Source organism: Castanea sativa, chromosome 5 (assembly GCF_040712315.1).
Source record: "Castanea sativa cultivar Marrone di Chiusa Pesio chromosome 5, ASM4071231v1".
NCBI classification, from domain to species: domain Eukaryota; kingdom Viridiplantae; phylum Streptophyta; class Magnoliopsida; order Fagales; family Fagaceae; genus Castanea; species Castanea sativa.
In genome coordinates, this window is record NC_134017.1 from 80,824,999 (window position 1) to 80,837,627 (window position 12,629).

General features: G+C 33.1%; 1 protein-coding gene across 1 annotated transcript in view; it reads right to left on the minus strand.

Moving 5' to 3' along the window:
• Positions 1 to 6,390: 6,390 nt before the first annotated feature.
• Positions 6,391 to 12,629, minus strand: part of LOC142636831 (DNA-directed RNA polymerase III subunit 2) — a 41,992-nt gene continuing 35,753 nt past the window's right edge. Inside the window, exons 29-38 of the mRNA XM_075811127.1 lie at positions 11,178 to 11,302; positions 10,963 to 11,098; positions 10,742 to 10,872; positions 10,039 to 10,164; positions 9,894 to 9,949; positions 9,540 to 9,610; positions 8,652 to 8,736; positions 8,462 to 8,565; positions 7,462 to 7,590; positions 6,391 to 6,846 (exon numbers count right to left, since the gene is read on the minus strand). Of these exons, the coding sequence (XP_075667242.1) occupies positions 6,796 to 6,846; positions 7,462 to 7,590; positions 8,462 to 8,565; positions 8,652 to 8,736; positions 9,540 to 9,610; positions 9,894 to 9,949; positions 10,039 to 10,164; positions 10,742 to 10,872; positions 10,963 to 11,098; positions 11,178 to 11,302 (1,014 nt within the window). The 3' untranslated portion in view covers positions 6,391 to 6,795. The remainder of the gene's footprint in view (positions 6,847 to 7,461; positions 7,591 to 8,461; positions 8,566 to 8,651; positions 8,737 to 9,539; positions 9,611 to 9,893; positions 9,950 to 10,038; positions 10,165 to 10,741; positions 10,873 to 10,962; positions 11,099 to 11,177; positions 11,303 to 12,629) is intronic.

Sequence of the window (12,629 nt, forward strand, 5' to 3'; positions counted from 1 at the left end):
TACTTTAATTATCAAATTATGAGAAATATGGTGATGAATGTGATTTTCATTCAAGACACGATTGGTAAAATTAACACAAATATTGCCTCTGTGAATCAAAGTATTAATTATATAATGTATGGATTTTTAAACATTACTGTTCAAAAATCCCATTAGTTTTCACAAAAGAGAATTTGCACTCTCTCTCGTTTAATGTATTGCACACAATCAAAGACAGCATACGGATTATCAGAACCTATTTTCTCTGCGGCTAAACGTCACTGAGAGCAGCTTATGTATGGAACTGATATTTCATTACCAATATGAAGTTGAAACTTTTCCTTCATGAGTCTTAAGTAGGCATTCATGATAATTCTCTAGTTTTAATAACCTTAAAAAATAATTTTTATACCTTTAAAAAAAAAGAATTATAAATTAATGTGTTGTTGACCACCTAGACAAAAAAAACTATACCACTCTAAAAATAAACTTGAACATTTTAAATAAGAATTTAAGCCCATTAAAAATAAAATTTGAACTCTCCAAAATTTTGGTCCAGTGAATATTAAAGAAATAAAATTGTGAGAAATGCTAAATTCACAACATTTCCACAATACTTTTACAACAAATTCTAAGTGACGGGTTATTATCAGTGAACACAAAAACAATTTCAGTGATACGTAAGTTAGAATTAGTAACAATCCACCTTGAATTTGTTGTGAAATTGTTGTGGACAACATTTTTTAAAAATTGTCCAAACAAACAAATTAGCCTAAAAACTTAAATCAAATGTTTAATTATGATATTTTAAATTGTTTTTTTCGAAAGATATATTTTAAAATTGCTAATTTTTTTTTTAAAATTGCATATTTTCCAATAGTTAGTCAGTTTGTGCTTGCTGTTGTCTTTAACTTAATTTATTGGATTTATGTGATGCAAATGATTCTTCACCAAATGTACCCGCCCATGCAGCATCAATGAGGGCTAACATAACCCATCCGGTATTGACAATATGTGGCCTATTGTCCTTGAGATTGGTATACACCTGTTCAAGAAAAGGTAACTTTCTCCCCAACCACCTGAAGCAAGCTCTTTGGACAACAGATAATTGCATGCTTTTCGGATGCTAGAGCTATTCTTATATGTCCTTCCAGCAGCTACCAACCCCTTTATACCAAACCATCCACCATATATAGATGAAGCAGACTCCCCATGATCCATACCTATTTAAATATTTTAGATTAATTGGGTGCAAGAAATTTCATAACTGTTCAAAGTTCAAACAATTCCAAGATAAAAAGTGACTAATTAGGTTAAAGGTGCTCACTGCTCAGGCACTGATACAAAATTAAAGTGGGAGAAATTAGTGACAGACAATAACAAAGACATTCATGCAAAAATGCAGAATATATAAATAGAAAAGTAATGTGAAAGCAAACCAGGAGCCATCTGATTCTTGTACTTTTTCAATGAACATTGCAGCTTTTGTAATACAATTTTCTATTTCTTCCCTCCCATATATACTCAGGATATAACTTCTTGAATAATGTCAGTGCTTGAATTGCAGCTGATGTACACTGATCAACATATCTACATGACCGCTTCATTCAACAAATATCTTACGAAAGTGAAATAGAATTACTACCATGAAGAATGAAGTGTGATGAAATCTTACGTACGGATAATCAATAATAATATCACCAAAGGTTTCAGCGGGATTGAATAACTGAAAATTGATGGAGACAACAGACCATGCAAATATACTCTCACCAAAAGTAAATTGTTCCCTTTTTGATTGTTCATGTAAGAATTTTATGAGCATATTCGAAGTTGAAAATCCCAAAATGAATTCAATCAACTGTGGCTGTGAATTTACTGATTAAAGTAGGTAAGGTGTATTTATTTAAAATATTAATCGGTCGGGTCGGTTTGACCCGACCCCGACCCAAGACCCGAAATAAACCCGTGTCTTTGGCCCTAGCCCGACCCGAGCATCCATCAGACCCGCCCAAGACCTTTTGGGTCAGGTTGGGTCAGGTTGGGTGGTCAGGTGGGCCGGGTCCATGCTCAGTCCTAATCTCAGCATTATTCCAATACACTTGCAGCATAGGATAAAATGAACTATACAGCCAATTACAAGATAAGAACATGTAGTTTAGGATTACATAACCCGACCACTGTTGCAAAGCCACCAGTTAGAAGCAAGATTGGCATAGTAAAGTATCTTCATTTCACACATCATCTCCTTATCCCCCACTCAAACCCCAAGAAAGGCAAAGAGAGGGAAAAACACATGGATATGGATTACAAAGAGCTATATTTTAATTTCTAGTGAATTTCCAACTGACTGCCATATAAAAATGCTTGTGACTCAACCATCACTTCAGCAGGAGTTAGAAACAGCCGCCTTGTATGGATAAATTACTAATTGATATGAATTCTTTACCACATTCCCTATATCTAAAAAGAGCTCATCAAATCATAATAAAATACAACCATAAAATCATTAGAAATTGATACGGAGTTGCAAATGAGCTCTAAATCAAAAGGCACCTCATTCCCCGTAAGAAAGGGCAAAGCGAAAGGGAAAGGGAAACTTATATAGAGTTAATCATCACATTGATCCTAAATTTCCCAGGTCAAAACACCATTGCTCTATATCAACTTCCTACAATCTTTTTTTTTTAGATTGATAAGTCTACACAAACACCCAATGAGTTTTAAACCTACATTTTTACCCTCCACCATTTCTTATGGGGGGATATGGTACCATTAGAGCGCTCATTTACCTCAACTCCCTACAATCCCTTATCAATACTATACAATTCTCAATCATCGTAGGAAAGTAAAGACTACGCAAAACACACACACACATCTATATAGGAAGTCACCTGGGGCAATCAGTGATTACCAACCAGAGCTTACATAGGAGCCATGAGCTGAGTCCCATGACATGTAAGACGGTCTTTTACTCCGCAAACAAGTATCGTTGGTAGACTGTTAGGATGCCAGCATCTCATCTAAGTGAAAATTCAGCTTTTTTTAAGTCTGTGAATCAAGGGTATTTTGCAGAACTAAAAATCCCTAATGTATATTAGCCATCTCAATTCAAGGGTTTCCATACAATGAAATTCAAGGTGGAATAGCTTCTGAAGTGTCATTCCAAACACTGATGGTTATTTTCCAATGGATTAGTATGAATCACAATATTGGTGCAGCCAAAAGTCACAAAAGATTCTAGGGCTGAGTTATATAATAAATTCATAAGTAATTTATAATATTTTTCTAAGTGAAGGCTAAGCCTAAACATTCATTTTATTTGATTGCAAATATCACTGGGAGAACAGGGCCAGCTTAGTCATGAAGCTCTTAATAAGGGGGTAGTTGGCAATAATTCAAACTTTCAAGACATAGTAAATTCATGGTAAGAAAAATTATTTAAAACTAAAGGTAAAAGTAAAAGAAAGAAGCCTTAAGAAGTTATAATAGTTAATTCATAAGTTGCAGAGCCACCATCAGTATTCTTCAGTGATTCCCAAAAAAGGCATCCATAACCACAAGTCAATTGAAATTATCCCTATATACATAAAACCAAAAATTCATATAACCATTAGATTCAACAAAATTGAGAAATGCCACTAACAAATAAGCCAACCAACAAACAGAAGTGAAAACAACCCATATTCACCATAGAACTAAAACAAGCAAGAAAGAACGAAAAATTGAACAGATTGAGGATAGTGGGTACATGGGACCAGTATCTTCTGGGTGGGGTACCTAGTTGGCCTTTTTTTTCTTAAAAAAAATACTTTTTTCTTTTTTGTCCTTTCCTTTCTTAAAATATATATATATATATATATATATATATATATATATATATTTATATATATTTGTAGTTGTTATTAGTGTAGGCAAAAAAAGGTAATTAAAATTTTCAGCTTAAATTTAAGCTAATAACATCTTACCATTAATTATTTATTTAATTGTTTCTCGTGAAATTATTATAATATTTGTTGTAAAAATATTTTAAAAATATTGTAAATATAATAAATTTCAAAAGTAATATTATTAATTTATTATATATTGAGAGATTTCAATCAGGCGGAACTTGTATACATAGTTATCCTTCCCCTTTTCCGCACCAAAAAAAAAAAAAAAAAAAAAAAAAAAAAAAAAGGTTTTTTTTTGTCCTTTCTCAAAATAATATATACGTGTAGTGGTTCATTATTTTAATTTTAATTTTAAATTTTTTTTTTTTGGTGTGTGTGGATAAGACGTGGATAAAAAGAAGAAATTGGTAAAGTATTTTGTCTTTGCATAAGATATTAATGAGGAAAAAGTTTAGTTTTTTTATTTTTTAAATTTTTTTTAAGCTATCAAAAATTATGAAATGTCAAACTCACGTGTCACATTGTATTTTATTTCAACAAAGGTTGGCTCCTTATTTTAGTGCTGCATTTTGTGACATCTTGACTATGAAACTTTATTTTCTTATAAAGGTGGTAAAGCGATCAAGAATTATTTAAAATGAATTTAAAAGGATATTGTGGCTAATTACTCTAATTCTTTTCTTGAACAAAATTTACTCTCATTCAAATGATAACTCCTATTTACAATAAAATAGGTTTATGGTGAAGCATTGTGTTAAATAAAACTTCTTGTAGTACATCTTGCTTAAAAAATCCGTACCTACATGCATAAACACTTCTGTCTATATTATCACACACATTAATTTTATCCATTTCTAGTATTTGATAATTGAGCAAAATATAAATAAGAAGTGTCCGCAAGAAATGTACTTAAGAAATAGTATTCAAATAAATTTTTTATAATATCATATAAATATGAATGTGTACAAAAGACGTACTTAGAAAGATTGTAACTTTTTGTTTTTAATTTTGTAATCAATAACTCTGAGACTCTCTCAATAATATATTTTAAAAATATTTTTAATAAAAATTAATATGGACATACTTGTGACATTTTTGGGTACATGGCACGCCCCATATCTTCCACTTTTCAATTACTATATTGATTTTTCTTTTAATTTGATCCCTAATAAAAAATAACCTAAGAAAAGAAGGGTAAATTTTGCTTCTTCCTTCCTTAACCTCACAACTCTCTAAGTTCAAGTTGGCAGTTAAAGAAATTGAAAAAGAGAAGCATTACAATTTTAAAAAATTATTTAACCTCTTTAGCTTAATTATAACCATAAATTATAATAAGGTGTTATCTCATCAAACTTCATAAGGCCTCAACCATTTTTACATATTTATTATATTACTTAACCGATACAAAACGGTTTGAATAGATTTATAAATAGTATGTCTTCCAAGTTATAAATAATATATTTTCGTATGCATTTGTGTTATAACTGCTCTCTATCCCCTCTCCTTTGTGTGTGCATCTCTTTTTTTTTAATAATAATAATAATAACTTACGTATTTAATCGTACTTAGAAACTGAATGAATAGCATCACATGCGTACGTAGGGGGGAAAACTATATGTATTTTACAAAATTTCCTTGTACAAGAACCCTTAATAAATCTAAGAAATGTTTTAAACAAAAATTAGTGAGGGACTTCGATATTGATGGGATAAAGCTCCATTACAGTTTATCTGAAATAGAATATTAACCAAAGAATATCACAAATTCATCAGGAATAATATATATAGTGGTTCTTTTGCAAATTCAAAGCGCAATTATCATTGAATTTTTCATATATATTGAATTTACAATAGTACTTGATGTCAGAGTAAATTACTCTAGGTTAACTTATTTCTTTTTAATTTGGTAATGAGTCTATTTCAAAATAAATTTGTTTTTCCTAATGAATTAATCCTTTTTTTTTTCCTTCGTACGAATCACCTGTTGAAATCTTTAGTTTTAGTCATACAACTGAATTATATGTTTTGCCATTTTTGTGGAACTTATCTATAATTGATATTGATATTGATATTGATAATGACCCTTTACCTATTCTTTAATTCAATAATTCCAAAAGTTCCGAGTTGGCTTAAAATGTATGATCCACAATATGTTTGCCAAAAAATCAAGACTATGAATTGGCAACTCTGTCACTGGTCCATAGTCTTCCTTGGGGGACTTCTAATGCTATTTTAACTTTACGAAAAGTTGTGAAAATAGAGAGTGGAAAACGTTCTTTTGAATTGATTTACCTTGGTAAACAAATACCTACAAAACAAATTAGGTCGACACAAAGACATAAATGGTAAATAAATACCTACAAAACATTTATTAGGTCGATACAAAGACAACTTGTAAATAAATACCTACAAAACAAAACAAATAAGGTCTCCACCTTGGCCTCAATTTACCTTTCTTTTGTTGATTTTTTTCAATAAAGTAAATAAAAATATATAATAATAATAATAAAACACACAAATGATGGATCAATAGAAACTAATTAAAGGTTGTAATCTCATCCATGAAAAAGTCCATCCATTCCTATAATTTCCCCACAGAAGGAAAAAAGAAGAAGCTAAAAATGGTAATGGAAAAAATATATATTACATGTGCTAAGAGAGAACCCATTCTACATTATAAAATTCTATATGTCATAGATAGATGGCATGATGGTTGGCTTAGATGAGTGAAAAATGTGCTCAATGGCTTTGCATCTCTCTAACAAGACTTCCATGTAGCTCGTATTTACGTTCCTGATTGAACTTTGCAATGAAAACTTAGCTGGATAGCAGTAGCCCCCAGAAGGATATGTGCAGCATACAAAACCAATTACCAAATCCTTCTCTCCTTTTATGATCTTTAGGAACTAAAGAGAATCTCTTTCAACTCATGCCTCGGCTAGCTTTAAGCGGGGAACAATATTCATCGATTGGAGTTCCTGAAAGCATGCCATTGAGTGGTGAGAATTTAAACAAAAAACATCTGTCAACGACTGACAGGAGTAAACATATTCATCCAAGAGTGAACAGTGGAAATGCCAACATTTTTTGCCTTTTTTTTTTTATGTTACTGTATTCTTTCAGTCTGTTGTTTTCGATTTTATACATTTTTTTTTCCAAGAATGTAGCACCACATTTAAATGTTTCCAATACACCACGTGCAAATCTTGATGCTAAAAGTACACTATGCCATAGATCCAAATTTAATCTAGTGAAATCAGACAAACTGTATAGGAGTAAAAAAAATGCATAGGTCATTATACAGCTCTAAATGCGTGTCAAAAGGAAGATAAAGTCTCTATAGAGAGAATATTCTTCTTTGTCAGAGAAAATAATACACAGACAACAAGCACCAACACCAAGTTTATGTAGTAAAACCAGGAAAAAAGATATAAAAGAATAACTTGTGTATAGAGACCTCCAACAAATCGAATAAGAAAGACAAGAAAGATGAGATCTCAACCAAGTTATATAACTTAATGAAAAAAAATATCAACAGAATAAAATGAGAGCTATGCTATGGATAAACCAATCAATACAATGTCAATTCATACCTGGATTAAGAGCTTGCATGCATACGGAAGCTTCATAGTAGACATACCGTCCCTTTTTTTACAAGATGAACAGATTCCAGTTTTCAGATTATGGTTGTAATATCCTAACAAACCACATATTCTGCAGACCTGCACCAAAAAGCAGATGTTGCCGCATACTTAAAGAGCTAAATAAACAAATCAATTCCAAGAATGATGTTGAAGCTTTGAAGGACCACAACAATCTTAAGAAAACAAAAACAAAGCAAAACAAAACAAAACAAAACAAAACCAATAAACATTTTGCTTACACACAACATAGTGTTGGTCTAAAGGAAATTACTGTAAGTCATAGTTAAAAATCTCCACAACAATCACAAAAAGCCTTTTCGTTGGTTAGTATCCCTTGTACTGACAGTTTTTGGAACAGCAATAGTGAAGTCCTAAAAAGGTCCAAATAAGCCTTTAGAAGTTATAGATAATGGCTTTGACAAAGAGAAAAATAAAATGGCTTTGACAAACAGCATTGCACTATTAGAGGAGGAGCCTTGAAAGTCTCAAAGACATGCCCAAGTTACAGTAAAAATGGGTTTCGTTCCGAGTGCATAGCTGGATATGTTTCAGCAAGCAAACTTAGCTGGTGCTCCAGATCTATTCTGGAAGCTGATCTCTATCAATAGTCATGCGTTCTTGCAGTTCCAGGAGGCCTCCTTAAGAAGGAAGCTTTATATAGCTATTACAATAGAAAGGAAAGAATAAGAGGGATAGACAACCAGATGCTAATACAGAATCTTATGGGCTGGTGAAGAGCTGATTTCTGATCAACTTCCACCCTATACATAAGGGCTGCAACTCCAGAAAATCAAGAAAATTTTCTGGCTGAACACAACATGTTAGATGATAATGATGCTAATATACTAGTCTTCCTGTTAAATCTTCCTGTTACATGACTTAAAAGCAAGCATTGTAATACATACTCAGCAAACAATTATCAAGGAGTGACATAGGCATGAGCTGATACCTGAACCTCAAAAGGATCGCTAGAGATCATTAGGCGCTCAAAAATTAACATACTAGCACCATAAGCTATCAAACAATCACGTTCCATTTCTCCTACACGTAGTCCTGGGAAATGAAAGGTTAGAAGAAATTAGAACTATGCAAGGTAAACTTGCATCTAATAAAATATCTAAGAACCAGAAATTAAGAACCTCCATTGCGAGCTCTCCCCTCTGTAGGCTGTCTTGTTAGCAGAACACGGGGTCCATCGGCTCGAGCATGCATTTTATCTAGGACCTACTTGTCATGAAATAATGGATATCACAAAAAATCAATATCAAAAATAAATATTTTCAAGCTAATATTCTAAATCAATATGACATGCTTTATGTAACAGGGAAGAAAAGGTGTGATACATCAAAGAAAAATTACTAGGATTATTTAAAACTACAACTAATAAAGGCATTTCTGTCACACAAATTCTAGATGCTATGAGTAAAAGAATATCAACTAATCTAAATCATAGAAACAATGCTGACCAGAATCACCAGACATAAAAAAAAATAGACATGCCATGCACCAAAAGATCTCTCTCAATTTGTTCAGGTTGGCACGTCAAGGGAATGTCAAAACAAGAGCCTCAAAAGGTTAAAAGAATCACTAATGAGGCAAGGGGGGAAGAGCAAGATAGGAAACTGTAGGTTTTGCATACACTGATTTAGACTCAGCCATATCAGTGTAAATGGTGTGAGGTATCTGCTTCATGATCATTTGAGAATCACACTAGTGTTCAAACAGAAAGCTTTAGCCTGAAGGCAATTCCCCTTTACCCTAAGTGAGGGGTTATACGCATGCCTTCTAATTTCATCCAACAGTCAAAATTAAGAGCACATATAGTCAAATTTAGCTGCTCATCACTTATCAGCCTCCTGTAGTGACTAAACAGTTTATCAAGCAACTTAAGGATTTTTCAATGCATGTTAATAACCCCAACCAACCCCACAAGAAACCAAATAATGGCAACAACATAAAATTTAGAACCTAGGATTCATAAGCATGATTGGACTCTGGAACATAATAAAGGAGGCTTTCAATCTTACCATATGTTTTAACTTTTGATAGTAAATTGGACCCATGAAAATATATGCTTGCAGTGGGCAACCTGTGATACCTGGAGAAGACAAAAAGTATTAGGAAATGACACTAACGATAAAAAGGAAATGACACAATTTAATTATTATCGTTATGAGAACATCCAACTTATATTAATGACAGTAACTTCCAGAACACGTTAGAAATCCATTGTCTAATTTAAATTGAAAATAAGTTTCCTTTCACCCCTAGGGTTTCAAAAAATTGAACACAAAACGTAACAAAGCTCCAAAAGAAGAATTAAAATGAACAGTTGCAATAGGATTCCCATATGTACATATTTCAGATGTAAAAATTTAAACCTGAATACAGAAAGTCTTTGCCATTGTAGCTAAAGCCTTTGTTCACAAGAATTTCACTGTCACAGAGCAAGGAAGCATGGTAAAAAAAATGAAATATGGAAAAATGCAAAATAATCAGATGTCATAGTGAGGACGCAGAAAGCACCTCATAGCTTCAACTGTGTCTGCATGACCGCTTGGTTCCCCAAAGGCACTGCCATAATGAAACCTACCACATGAAACTCCAGCTTTACCCCCAAGAAGCTCTATCATCTTCCCCACTGTCATTCGACTGATAGTAACAGAATATCAAAACATTAAGTTACATCTTGGGTGCTTGCACTGCTAGCAACTATAAGTTATGACACAAAACATGGATGATTATGACATGGAACAAGGCCAGTCAAGCCTAAGGGCTGAATTTCACGTTCCATATGATTATTGCAGCTGAGTCCACATGTGCCAAGTTTGTAGACAATTGGAGGGAAAATTAATTAGTGGCACATGCACATGTTAGATTTTAGAAACTTTTTAGAAGCAAAAGCCATGTGCTTTATTAAATCTAGCTTGTGATTAGTATGTTACAATTGCACTCAAGCATGTGATAAATGTGAGTTAGTTATGGAAGATGTCATCAACAATAACCAACTCCCAAGCTATAAATATCCATGTACATGCATCGTTAAGATAGATAGATTGATAGTGAATTTTAAAATCTCATATTTGAGTTTAGATTGAGGTCTGAGTTCCCTCTCTTTCTTTACTTCCCTCTCTCTCTAGAATCTTTCTGTACTGAAAATTCAGTATTAATCGTCTTGCATCACTTGCTTGTTAAGTTTTCCACTATTCCAAACTTTTAACTTATTTACCTAGGAAACCCATGAGGATTCATAATCAAATCAGGGCAAATGCCACGTTCAGAAAATGGGAAGTCTTCCTGCTGGATAATGGTGCCACAAACTCCTTTCTGCCCATGTCTGCTACTAAATTTGTCACCGACCTGAGGGGGCAAGAAATACAAGAAAGAAAGTCAACCTAAAATATAAGATTCATATAGCATATAAACTTAGGCCAGGTTAGAAATCCTTACCTCTGGCCTACGAGTATGGCGAATTAAGAATTTGATAGATAAGTTATTATGCCTATCATTATAAAGAGCCACTCGATCCACTACACAAGACTCCCCTTCGGGACCCTTAAATGTTTGTTTACTGCTCTTATATCCTCTGCATTTAAAAACAAGCATTAGCAATCTTGTTGTTAAAGGAAACCTATCAAGAATTTTTGCCAGAAAGTGAAACTAACATATTTGGTAATTCTGATGGTGGTACTCTCGTCCCCCTTGTAACAGCAGGGGACTGTTTATTTATATAGATATCTTGTGGGCTAATAATTTCCCCTGGTGAAGCAATCCCATCATCATCCAGTATCTACACATGTTAGAACATATCAGAATTAAAGAATATACAGGAAACATTTGCAATTCAAAGAAACAAATAACCAGAGAACAAAAGGAAAATGATGAAGAATGGGATCCTTGGGATTGGCAGAGTCAATCTGGCTTCCATAAAAAATAAAACCTCATAATCATTTCCGAATGTACTTTCAGCATTCTCAGAGTATGGGAAAAAAAATTAACAGGGATATTTTGGTTAACTTTCAATTGGGTAGTTTGCTTTCATTTTTTTTTTATAGGTGATAAAAGCTTTGTTGAAAAAAGTACATCTTGTTCACGATAGTGAACAAATGTACTTGAAACAGTTACAAACAAATCAAGAAGAGGAAATTACAGATTGTAGAAAATCAAAAATGGAAAAACATTGTGTAAAGCCCCAAATCCTAGACCACTCAAACAAAGTCCTAACTAGCAAACATTTCAAAGATCAACATTGGGTAGTTTGCTTTCATATTTGGAACTCTTTTTGGTTATGCTTCTAGCTTTAGTTTGTTCTTGTATATGTATAGTTTGAGTCTCTCTTTGTTATTAGAATCGTTTCCTTTTCAAATAAAGTTTGTGTTTGGTTGAAGCAATTGATATTTGCAAACAAAATTTCAATTAAAATCCAAACAAATGCTAATTTACTTTTTGAATATTATGTCCACAGACCAGGAAATCCCATTCATCAAAACCCATAAAAATATATGTAAGTCCTAACTGATAAGTGAAACCCAACCATGGAAATTATAACCATTCAAATCAGATATGTCCATAACAATGCAACCCCCACTTGCCCAATATTATTAATTTATTATTATTAGTTTTTTTGATAAGTAAGTTTTGGCCCCAAGGTGGGGGGGGGGGGGGGAATCAATAATAATAATAATAGCAATAACAACTACAACAACATAAAAGTTTTTAGTGCTCATCATTCTTCACGGCATACAGGTTTCATGGTCAACATGTCAATTGTGTTTGCTCATCACTAGCATTCGTTCCCACATCACGCTGAACGACGGATAGTGACCTCATGAAGCTCCCAGTGGAGACACCTTTGTTGATGTTTGAGCAAGGCCAATTGCTGATGGAAGTTTGGCAGCAGTACTGATTAAGGATCAATTACTGGAGGATTTAGGTTCCAGATGTGCTGGCAACCTCAAGATTGTGATGCACAGCATGTTCTTGTCATTCCCACACGTACATCTTCCTGCTGCTGCCAAATGAAATCAGATCCTCTATTCAAGGAGGATCAAGCAGAATGGATCTTGTGGTTGCAGAACAGACGGCTAATGCAGTTTGTGATGCTTTAGATTGGAATG